This window comes from Mastigoproctus giganteus, chromosome 11, assembly GCF_048544385.1.
Source record: "Mastigoproctus giganteus isolate SK-2022 chromosome 11, ASM4854438v1, whole genome shotgun sequence".
In the NCBI taxonomy this organism is placed as follows: domain Eukaryota; kingdom Metazoa; phylum Arthropoda; class Arachnida; order Uropygi; family Thelyphonidae; genus Mastigoproctus; species Mastigoproctus giganteus.
In genome coordinates this window covers 170,754,292-170,766,914 of record NC_143585.1, presented here as the reverse complement: position 1 = coordinate 170,766,914, position 12,623 = coordinate 170,754,292, and the positions used below count along the sequence as shown (strand labels likewise).

General features: G+C 37.3%; 1 protein-coding gene across 1 annotated transcript in view; it reads left to right on the top strand.

The window, feature by feature from the left end:
- Window positions 1–11,930, top strand: part of LOC150078573 (protocadherin-like wing polarity protein stan) — a 570,595-nt gene extending 558,665 nt beyond the window's left edge. Inside the window, exon 35 of the mRNA XM_090384617.1 lies at window positions 11,834–11,930. Within this exon, the coding sequence (XP_090240743.1) occupies window positions 11,834–11,852 (19 nt within the window). The 3' untranslated portion in view covers window positions 11,853–11,930. The remainder of the gene's footprint in view (window positions 1–11,833) is intronic.
- Window positions 11,931–12,623: the final 693 nt, after the last annotated feature.

The following is a 12,623-nucleotide window of genomic DNA, read 5'->3' as shown; positions in this document are numbered from 1 at the left end:
CAAAAGCCCCTCCCTTTATCCTTGATGGTAGCTACATCTTTAAATAATTCCCATATCAATACATTCAACATTGACAAATGTCAAGTATTGCATATGCGAAGCAGTAACCCCAGAGTAACATATCAAATGTGTGGTACTACACTGACCATGGTAGAGAGTGAAAATGACCTGGGGGGTAATTGTGCAGGCAGATATGAAGTTTTCTGAGCAGTGCAGACGGTCTGCAAGAGTAGCTCATGGTGTCTTGTCAATGATATACGAAAATGTTTCTAGCAGGGATAAGGACGTGATTATCCCCTTGTATAAAGCAATGGTCAGGCCACACCTTGAGTACTGTATACAGGTCTGGAGTACTCATTTTAAGAAGGATGTAGAGATATTTAAATGAGTACAGAGAAGGGCAACAAGATTAGTGAATGGAACAAAGGGTTGCTCTTACGAAGAAAGTTTTAAGTTTTGAAAATTACAGTGTCTGGAGACTAGGCACCTGCAAGGTGATCTGATTAAGGTGTATAAAACCTTGAATGGTTTAAGCATGCTCAATGCTGATGGGATTCTTCCTCTTGCTCAGAATAATCACCTGAGAGGCATAAATTCAAATTGGGGAAAGACAGTTGTAGAATAGATGTGCGGAAGTTTGCCTTTAGCCAGTGTGTGGTTGATTGTTGGAACAAACTTCCATCTGTCGTAGAAGTTGATAGATTAAATAGATTCGAGTCTGAACTAGACAAACATTTGGACCGAGTGGATGAGTGAAATGAGAAGGGTGTGTGTGTGTGTGTGTGTGTGTTTGTCTTTTTTTTTTTTTGGTTGATGCCATATAAGCTTGCTTTCTTGCAACGTGTGCCTTTGCTAATGATAATTCTAATGCTAATTGTGATCATTGTCACCCAGTGGTTCCTTTATCTGCAAATTCTTAATGCATGAATAATCACTGCTGATAATCAGATCAAGAATATTACTCCCTCTGGTTGCCACTCGAACATACTGCAGTAGAAAACAGTCATCTAATAAATCCAAAAAGGCTTTCTACTGTGTGAGTGATGAACCCACAAGTTCCAGTCAATATCTGGAAAGTTAAAATCTTCCATTATTGTTCTTAATATGGTTCTTTTTTGAAAATGTTGATCCGAACATTATATCTAATTTAGTAGAAAGTTTCCTTATTTCAGGATACTTTTCACACTGCACATGTTTTCTCTAAAACCATTGCAAATCACTCAATTCATCCATTTGATTGGACATTATGATGTGGTTACAAAGGGACTGGACGCAAAAATTATTTTGATATCATAGACAGTACTTGGATTTCACGAAAGCTTTTGATACTATTGCATATGGAAGACAACTGTACAAAATAGAGCAGTAGGACAAGTTGCTACAATGGAAAAAAAAGGTAGTTGAGTGGGAGGAGACAGAGAGTAGTAATCAATGGACACTGTTCTTCATGGACTAATCTTATTAGTGGATTCCCCAGGGTTCGGTGTTGGGCCCATCGTTGTTTTCTGTATTTATTTAAAATTTTTATATATCACCTGGTTTTGGTGCATTATAGCCTTAACTGCTAATGCGCCAATAAAACCCAACAACCAACCTGTATTTATTAATGATATTGATGAAGGTATCAGGCTTAATATCCAATTTTGAAGACTGTAAGAAGGTTGGCAGGGTTGTTAAAGACATGACAGTACTCTACTGTAACAGAGTCTAGAAAAGTTGAGCAGATGGTGAGAGGTGGCAACTGAAGTTTGACGTTAACAAATGTAAAGTACTGCATATGGGCAGCAGTAACCCCAGGGTAATGTACCAACTGTGTGGTACTATACTTAGATGGTAGAAAATTAAAAAGATATGGGAGTAATTGTGCAGTCAGATATGCAGTTTTTTGATATACAATGATTTAGAGGAATACAATGATATAGAATTCCTCTATATCATTGTTAAATATAGAATTATATTAACCAATTTATAGAATTATAATTACATTGATATAGAATTTCTCTATATCATTGTTAAATATAGAATTATATTTAACAATTTATAGAATTATAATACATTGATATAGAATTCCTCTATATCATTGTATATAATGATATAGAGGAATTCTTGGAGAGAAATTAATGGAGGCACTGGTTAAAGAAGCACTGCAGGATCATTTAGACAAGACTTCAGTTATAGCTCGGACACAGCATGGTTTTGTTAAGGGGAAGTCTTGACTGACCAATTTGATTGGATACAGTTACAAAAGTAACAGTTACAAATGATGCAGTTACAAAAGAACTGGGTGCAGGGAATAGCTTTGATATTATATACTTGGATCTTAGAAAGGCTTTTGATACTGTTGCACATGGAAGACTGCTACACAAATTGGAGCAGTGTGACATTGGAGGCAAATTGCTGCTATGGATAAAGGGGTGGTTGAGGGGGAGAAGACAGAGAGTGGTAATCAATGGACACTGCTCGTCGTGGACTAATGTTATTAGTGGAGTCCCTCAGGGTTCAGTATTGGGTCTTTTGTTCTCTGTATTTATAAATGATATTGATGATGGTATATCAAGCTTAATGTCCAAGTTTGCAGATGATACGAAATTTGGCAGGGTTGTCAAAGTGGAGGAGAAATTGTTGAAGATAAACACAAGAAAGGCACCTGGTGTGGATGGGATCTATCTGGTTATATTAAAGGAGGCAGCAAAGGAAGTAAGCAAACTCTTAGCCATAATTATGAGAGCTTCCTTGGACCCAGGGAAGGTACCAATGGACTGGAGATGTGCAAATCTGACCCCAATTCACAAGGGAGGATCAAAGGCTGACACAAGTAATTATAAACCTGTGAGTTTAACTTCTGTTCCCGGAAAATTAATGGAGGCACTGGTTAAAGAAGCACTGCAGAATCACCTAGACAAGACTTCAGTTATAGCTCGGACACAGCATGGTTTTGTTAAGGGAAAGTCTTGCCTGACCAATTTGATTGGATACTATGATGCAGTCACAAAAGAACTGGATGCAGGGAATTTGATATTATATACTTGGATCTTAGAAAGGCTTTTGATACTGTTGCATATGGAAGACTTCTGCACAAATTGGAGCAGTGTGGCATTGGAGGCAAATTGCTTCTATGGATAAAGGGGTGGTTGAGGGGGAGAAGACAGAGAGTGGTAATCAATGGACACTGCTCATCGTGGACTAATGTTATTAGTGGAGTCCCTCAGGTTTCAGTATTGGGTCTTTTGTTCTCTGTATTTATAAATGATATTGATGATGGTATATCAAGCTTAATGTCCAAGTTTGCAGACGATACAAAGGTTGGCAGGGTTGTCAAGGACGCTACTGACACTATGCTGCTGCAACAGGATCTGGAAAGGTTGAGCAGATGGGCTGAGAGGTGACAAATGAAGTTTAACATTGACAAATGTAAAGTACTACACATGGGAAACAGCAACCCCAGAGCAACGTATCAACTCTGTGGTACTACACTGACAGTGGTAGAGAATGAAAGGGATTTGGGGGTGGTTGTGCAGGCAGATATGAAGTTCTCTGAGCAGTGCAGACGGGCTGCAAGAGTAGCTCATGGAGTATTGTCAATGATATACAGGAATTTTTCCAGTAGGGATAAGGAGGTGATTATTCCCTTGTATAAGGCAATGGTCAGGCCACACCTAGAGTACTGTATACAGGTCTGGAGACCTCATTTCAAGAAGGATGTAGAGCTGCTGGAACGAGTACAGAGAAGGGCAACAAGATTAGTGAATGGAACAAAGGGGTGCTCTTATGAAGAAAGGCTTAAGTTTTGCAAATTACAGTGTCTGGAGACTAGGCACCAGTGAGGTGATCTGATAGAGGTGTATAAAGCCTTGAATGGTTTGAGCATGCTCAATGCTGATGGGATTCTTCCTCTAGCTCAGAATAATCACCTGAGAGGGCATAAATTCAAATTGAGGAAAGACAGATGTAGGATAGACGTGCGGAAATTTGCCTTTAGCCAGCGGGTGGTAGGTTGGTGGAACCGACTTCCATCCCTTGTCGTGGAGGTTGATAGCCTAAATAAGTTTAAGGCTCAGCTGGACCGGTATTTTGAACGAACAGAGGGGTGAAGTGGAAGTGGGTTTTTTTTTTTTGGCTGATGCTGCATAAGCTTGCTTTCTTGCATCAAATGCCTCTACTAATGCTAATGCTAAATGCTAATATCAGAAAATTGCATATATGACTGCACAATGACATTCCATCTGAAAACTCTCTAAGACGATCTGATTAAGGTGTATAAGGTCTTGATTGGGTTGAGCAGACTCAATTCTGATGGGATTCTTCCTCTTGCTCAGATTACAAACCTGGGGGTGCATAAATTCAAATTGAGGAAAGACAGTTGTAAAATTGGTGTGCTGAAATTTGCCTTTAGCCAGCTAGTTGATTTCTGGAACAAACTTCCAGCAATCAAATGGAATCAACAAACTGCAGTCAACAAGCTGGAACAAACTTCCAGCAATCAACTTCCAGTTTTGGAAGTTGATAGCTTAAATGAATTCAAGAAGGAGGAGCTGGACAAACTAATAGAGGGAATGGATGTGTGAAATGTTTTTTTTTTTTTTTTTTTGGCTGATGCCATATAAGCTTGCTTTCTTGCATCATATGCCTCTACTACTGCTTTTTCTTTCAAAGCAAAAGCTTCTTGAAAATCAGCTATTTCTGATTGCAGATTTATTACTTTTAAACCATTTTCTCCCTCATTTGTCCATTCCCCATTTAGTTCAGTTGAAACTGGACGTACGAGGAGCTGTGTTAATTTTTTTATTTTTTAAAAATCTGAAACTTTTCGTTGAATTCATGTTTTAGTTTTTCCTAGAAAATTATTGTATTCCCTTTTATATAATGGTATATTAAGCTCTTCGTCAATACTTCTTTCACACATGGAAAGTGCAGCTCTTCATAATTTAAATCAAAGAAAAATTTCTTACAAAATGATTGTTCAACTGGCAGCAATTCAGAAAAATAGAAAAATTTGCTATAAAGAAGTTCGTTAAACCGAGGTGATTGTATATTTAAATTTAGGTTCATCTACCTCGCCGTCTATAAAATATTTTTCTCTCGCCATCTATAAAATATATTTTTTGCAATCCGAATGCAGACTGCTAATTGGTAGCCCCTAGTGTACTGTAAGCCAACCTTTCCAGAACTCAATTTCAGTTGTCTGGAAGCCAGTAGCAGTAACTGAGCTGATCTTGCCAAGTTGAAACCCCACTGAAAAATACCCATAAAATTTATCTGTACAACTAGCACGTGCCGCAATTATTGTTGTTTTTATGGATCTGCTGACTGGAGTTCCATATTGTCTTTCTTGCATAAGCCATAAAATTAAAGACAGTAGATGTAATACATTGTCTATTGTCTTTAATTTTGGTTTCTTTAAAGTCAAGCGAGAGCCTAATGGTCAGTGCACGTCAAACTGAGTGCAAAATCTTTCTAGTTTTTTTTTTGATACCTTAGCCATATCTATAAGATACCTTAAGATACCTTAGCCATATCTGAAATGTGGCTACAGCATGATCAACAGATGACAGTGATGAATTAACCAAGAACAAACTCATTCTGGATGTGTTATTTGGTCAATTTGTATGTTTTGCTGGATGAAAAAACCCAAGTCTCCAAGAAGAAAAACCTTGTTATCGCCTGAGCTCAACTAAACCACAAAGTGAAAAAAGTGCATAAAAGTTCCTCATGTTATTGACAGGATTTCAACTTGAGTCTTTTTCACTGGTGTCACTTTCTTCCAGAAAACCTAACGATCCTATTACTAGACAAAAATCCCAAGCTTCGCGGACGAAGCTTGGGTTTTTTGTCTAGTAATAGGATCGTGAGATCTAGTTAGGTCTCTCCTGAGACCTAATAAGCCATAGAAAGCTTGTTTTTTGGAACAGTACACCCAAGTTTTCAGGTAGGACCTTGCTATCCTTGCCTGAGTCCAACTTTTTCACTCCATATTATATGCTTTTTTTCAAAAAGCATATAAAAGTTTTTTGTGTCACTGAGGATTTGAACTAGGACCTTTTCCACTTTGTGTGTTTGGGGAATGGTGATTAAACCACTCTGCTATCCACTAGGACTTATCTACAGGACAAAAACTTTTGTATTAGGGCCACTTGAGAATTAACTCATCGCCCATGTATAATATGTCCATAAATTGCATGCATTTTCTGGTTGATTCGCCTGTTTCTAGGGGACTTGCTAACTACACCTGAAACCAACTATCTCAGGCACAGTGTGAAAAAAGCCCATAAAAGATCCTCCTATCCTCATATTGACAGGATTGGAACCAAGACCTTTTCTGTCCAGTGTGGGGAGGATGATGATTATAATCGTGTTACCCATGCAGACTTTCCTGCAGGACAGCTGAACCATCTTCTACATCCTGATCATAAACAAAAGAGATCATCCTGAATTTCATTACCTTCTCTTTACATCAACTGATATCAGCAATAGATTTGCTTCCAGCAACTGCTGGGGCTGACAAAGTAGTACAATTTATGATAAACCACACTAGTCTATTTTCAACAGAATTCTGACCAAGAATTCTTTTTAAAACCTGGAACAGCTACCTAGTCCACAACCACTCTCCACATACATATGTTAGGTCTACATCCCCCCCCCCCCAAACACTTTAAAAATCCTGTAGAAAATTATCTACTGAATAATTTTCTCAAACACGTTAAGGAATCAGTTGCTTGGAGAAAAGCCACAACAAACTCACTATGCCATCCAAAACCTGTGCACAGCAGTGATGAACCTTCGTGCAAACACACATGCTATGCCTCCTTTTGAACTTCATGGTGGATATATTACAGGCTGCTGTAATATCTAAGTACTATCACGTACCTAGATATTGCAGCAGCCTTTGAATGCTATCAACATGTCAGTGTATCATCCTGTGTCTCCCACCACATGAAGGTGCCTCCGTAGCCAGGTGGGAAGGAGCAGCAGTGCATGGCACACGCTTCTTGATTAGACCGGGGTTCAAGCCTGTCACCACCAAATACAGAGGATGTGGAAAGGTCAGGGAATGACCACCGCATATTCCTGGAGCAATATGGCCTTAGTTGCTAATGTTCCTAAAAACCAAATAACAACAACAACAACAACCCACCACATGACGGAACAACAACCTTAGCTACCTCACTAGGGTTGCAGAGCTTACCTGATACTGAAAATCAGCATGTTATACCAACAGTTAAAATGGTCACAGACCAAACTCAACACCGTCCGTATGGGATTCGTGTTACTGGTGAATATCACAGCCAGAATTTTGATGCACTGAATGAAGCATTGGAGACTTCATCTATCATACCACTTCCTCCCAAATCAAATACTAATTCAGGTATAGTACCAAATATAGTCACATACTAAGGAACAATATCTCAATTGGTCTGAAACCTAAAATGATGAACCAATGTATACTCCCCACCATGACTTATGGAAGTGAAACTTGGGCACTTACCAAAAGAATGCACCTCCGTAGCCAGGTGGGAAGGAGCAGCAGTGCGTAGCACACGCTGCTTGATTAGACCGGGGTTCGAGCCCATCACCACTGGATGCGGAAAGGTCAAGGGAATGACCACCGCATATTCCCAGAGCAATATGGCCTTAGTTGCTAATGCTCCTAAAAACCAAAAAAACAAACGACAACCAAAAGAATGGAACATGTTGGACAGACAACTTATGTAATTGAGACCCGCTAATATTCTTAAATTCGGACAAATGCTAACTTATTGTGATTTTCTTTTGTAGAGGATCTGTGTCCTCATTTTGAATTAAAATCAATGGTTTGAATTTAAATCAAATAAAAATAGAATATATAAAATATTAATAAATATTAAGTCAGGATTCTCTTATGTGAAATTTTTTTAGGAATAACTGCATTCAGGTAAGATGTAATTAGAATAGATGGAAATAGTATTGAAAGACCTGCCTAAAGACAGATGAACCCTATAACAGGATGAAGAAATGAAAGCAAGCTTTGACCCTAAATCCATGCATGGTGAATAATTGGAAGCATAAAGGGAGATAAATACCAGAAGCTTGATGGGGCTTTTCACTTATACCATCTTCAAAGGAGAAGCAAACATATGACAAAGACTGTATTTATAGCTTCGGCACGTTCCATTGCAGTATTTCAAAAGTGTGTGGGAGTTTAAGTAGGCGAAAGGAAGAGAAGGAGGATAGAAGGAAAATCCCCCCCCCCCTCGTATTTCACTAATAGTATTGGAAGGATATGAAAGTTTCCACTCAGAAATCCAGGTGTGTGACTACCAATCCCCATTAGTAGAGGCCCTGGGTGGGGACCCCCATCCAGGACCTCTAAAAAAATATATATATGATATGTCCGAGCTATAACTGAAATCTTGTCTAGATGATCCTGCAATGCTTCTTTAACCAGTGCCTCCATTAATTTTCCTGGAACAGAAGTTAAACTAACAAGTCTATAATTACTTGTGTCAGCTTTTGATCCTCCTTTGTGAATTGGGGTCACATTTGCACATCTCCAGTCCATGGGTACCTCCCCTGAGTCCAGGGAAGCTTTCATAATTATGGCTAAGGGTTTGCTCACTTCCTTTGCTGCCTCCTTTAATATAACTGGATAGATTCCATCCACCCCAGGTGCCTTTCTTGTGTTTATCTTCAACAATTTCTCCTCCACTTTACTCTCAGTTATTACAAGATTATCTAGCTTACTATAATGCCAGAGTTGAATACACCTCTGGCATTCCCCTCCCTGAATAACTCCTCATGTGTGAATGTCGATGCAAAATATTCATTTAGTTTGTTAGCTACCTGAGCAGGATCATCAACAGTTGAACCATCGATATCAAGTGGACCAATCTGATTCATCCCCTTCCTTCTAGAGTTCACATAAGTAAAGAACATATATACTGTGCATAAGTTATATGCACAGTATATATGCATATATATATAACTAAACTTTGGAAGGTATGTAGTAAAATTAGTAAAACAGATGATTTTGAGTTAAAAATGTTATATAAATGAGTGTCCCACTTTCATATGTTACAAGTATTACATTGATGCTGTAAAGTGGTTTATGGTTTTTTTTTAAAAATAATTTCGCATTTTCCATTGGCAACTAACAACTGGTTGATAACTTTATTACATTTGCTAGTAACTTACAGGTAACCTAGAACTATAAATATATATAAAAAAATGCATAATTTGAAACTTCTTTGCAATGTCACACCCATCACATAAATCGCTGCTGCTGTCTATAATGGCCATGCACTTTGCAAACAGCTGAAAAAAACAGCTGAATGGCTGGGAATTTGATATGCTCTCATGTGCAATTACTCTGCCAAAATCGAAGAAATCACCTCAGAAACTATTGAAATTAAATTTTGGCTATACTTAGGAAAGCAGAAAAAATTCTAGATTTTTAACTCAGTTTTTTTCTGAACAAATAAAGATATTGACACCAAAACTATCTAATCAAATAATAGAATTAACTATGTAATCAAAAAATACATAGTTTTATAAGTAAACTTATTATTACTCACATGGAAAGCTGTTGTGCTCTTTGGAACATAGATGATGTTACTGCACACAACTGTCATGGTGGGCATCAGTAGGCTTAGATCTGTGCTTAGATATTGAAAACAGGTAAGTGAAACACACAAAAAAAAAAGATTTTTATCTCGTACACTGCACTTTTTAATGTTGTCAGTTACCACACAAATAGGCAGATGTACCCATATTCTTGTCCACTATCTGTATTTCAAAAAATATCACCTGTTACCCTGTTACCCTTATTACAAATAAACTCTCCTTTCAAAGTACAGCAGATTTGAACTGGAATTCTAGGGAAACTATCAGCATTGACAATTTTCCCTTGAAACCTGAATCAAGAGCGTGATACATAGCAGTTTACTAGAAATTTAAATCACCAGCAAGCTCTGTTTTCTTTTGCTGAAGGGCCTGTGCCTAGGGCTCTCGATTATATTATCTGAAAAGTAGATATTCTAGTTTATAATTAAGCAGGCTAACTAGTCAACTGATTATCTAAGATTAGATGTTTTAGGGACCATTCAGATGGAAAATATGCATTTCATTTAATGTTTTTTTAAAGATCACAATAAATGTTTCCTTTTTGGGCCCTTTTGGTTCTCTCCCCACCCTTGAATGAAACTGAAATATTTCATTCAGAGTGGCAGGAGAAAACCAAGGTAACTAAACAGGAAACATTTCTTTTTTTGATACCCTGTACATACACAAAAGTTTTAATGCATGTTAAAACCTGAGCAGGATAAATTGTAAAACTATTCATATCTAATGTACCAACACGATTCCCTTCCTCCTAGTGTTTATATAATTAAAGAAGTCTTTTTTTACTTTTCTTTGCAAAGAGACTTCACATAATTTGCCATATTGTTTAAACCACTTTGTGGCTTGTAGACTAGGTTATATATTCTTCAGGTTGCTATATCTTCTGATAATTTATGAGCATCCCACACACTTTTCTTTTCTGTTACTTAGTCTCATCAGTTCATCTGACATCCATTTACAGCTAAATCTTGAACAGTATTTCATAGTTGGCATAAAAGCCTACTATCCTCTATGATTACTTCCTTGAATGCTTCCTATTTAGAATTTGCTGTTGGTGACATCATTAGTTGGTCCCACTGAATAGATTTTAAAAACTGAAATCACTGTAGCCAATTTTACGAAAGCGAAAGCACTTACATATTCTGTTGACAGAATAGATGTGTATATATATGTGCAAATGACAGGATATACGTAAGAGAAGTGCAACAAAACATACACAAATACATTTCAAAGACAAAAACTCAAGAATGATAATGGAGAACTAGTAAAAGAACAGAAACAATACTGTGACAAGTTTGAACTCCATAGTTCATATGGACTTTTATAATGTTGCCTCTGTTTATGTATATAACTACTAAAATTTCTCATACACTTGCATTTATATACCTATTTATATATAATGCGTTGCTCTACTAGCTATTGCTGTTCAGGGTCACATACTTGTGTTTAAATGAATAAATCTTTAAGGAAATCTCACATCGATACACTGTGATCACTGCCACCTAATGGTTCCTTTATCTGAAGATTCTCAAATGTATGAAGAGTCATTATATACTATGTTTATTATTATAAATAAGAATAATTCATTGGAAAATTTAAAGAAATGTATAAAGATTAGTAGAGAGCTCTTTACTATATTGATTACAAGATAGAGTCCAGCCAACATGCACCAAAAGGTTCTGAGTGCTGGAGGCCTCCAATCATAGAAAGACTAAGGGTAGCAACTGTTTCCTCAAGGATTTACTCTTATCCAGCAATGCACCAAGTTTTAATTTCACTTTATACAATTGGGAGACATAGGAGATAACATTAGTTGAATTTTCGATTATCTGCTGGAGTGACCTTGCAATATATGTTGCAAAGCAATAAACTCATGAATTAAAGGGAAAATTGTTGCAGCCAGATTGAGGTACTGTTAAAAGTATTCTGTGCTATAATTTATAACATAGAACACACTAATTAAAGTCGTAACACCAGTAAAATACCAAAAAAAAAAAAAAAAAAAACCCTCACCCACTGAAATACATAACTTTACCCTTCAAAAGCCTAGACTATTATGATTTGATTTATTATCTTCTCTTGGCTATCAACCCTTCCAGTACTGTGCCATTAAGCTGTCTCTATATTTTGTATTATATTCAGAAAGTGATATTTATTTTATAGTAAAAGTGGATTATCATTCTGATGTGAAATATACAATATTTAGTCTGTTTTTTTTAATGATTACTGTTATTTCTAGGTCTGATGGGAGTATGTGAGACTGATAGCCCAAACACTACTTTGAAAATGTATACCAGCTACTTAGAAAATCCTTTGGTTGAAGGCCAATGCAAAAAGTATGTAATTCAAGTTTTATATATACAGGGTTGTTAAAATTAAAGTATTCCTATGTAGTGGGCTCTGGAGCAAGTTCTAAGGCTCGTACTGAAGAAAAATTTGGACAACAGATACAATAAAGAATGCGCTCACCATTTATTGGGGGAAAAAAAAAAGTTACAAAATTTGTCACTATATGGTGCTGTGGCAATACAAATCAATTGTTCAATGTGTCCTCCATTTTGTCAACAACAGTTACTATTCAAAGAACAGCATTTTCTACAGCAGAACGTAACAGGTCAACTGGAATAGCCAGCACATGATATCTAATGCTGTCCTTCAGATCTGCCAGAATTTCACACCTGGTTCTTCAAAAAACCCCACAACCAGAAGTCGCATGGGATGAGGTCCGGTGATTGGGGTGGCCAAGATGTCTGGAAACAATGGCTGATGACCCTTTAGTCTGTAAAGTGTTGCCTTAGCGATCTTTGGACACAACAGTGGATGTGGGGTGGCTCACCATCTTGCATGAATATGGTATCCTGATGGCACCCACATTGTTAGTATTGCAAAATTTGCCAACATTTCATAATATCGCTGTCCAGTGACAGAACAGGTGCAGGGTGCAATCAGTATTACCTGTTCAAAAAAAATATGGCCCAATCATGAGTGTAGCTGTAAATCCACACCACACTGTCACTTTGGGAGAATGC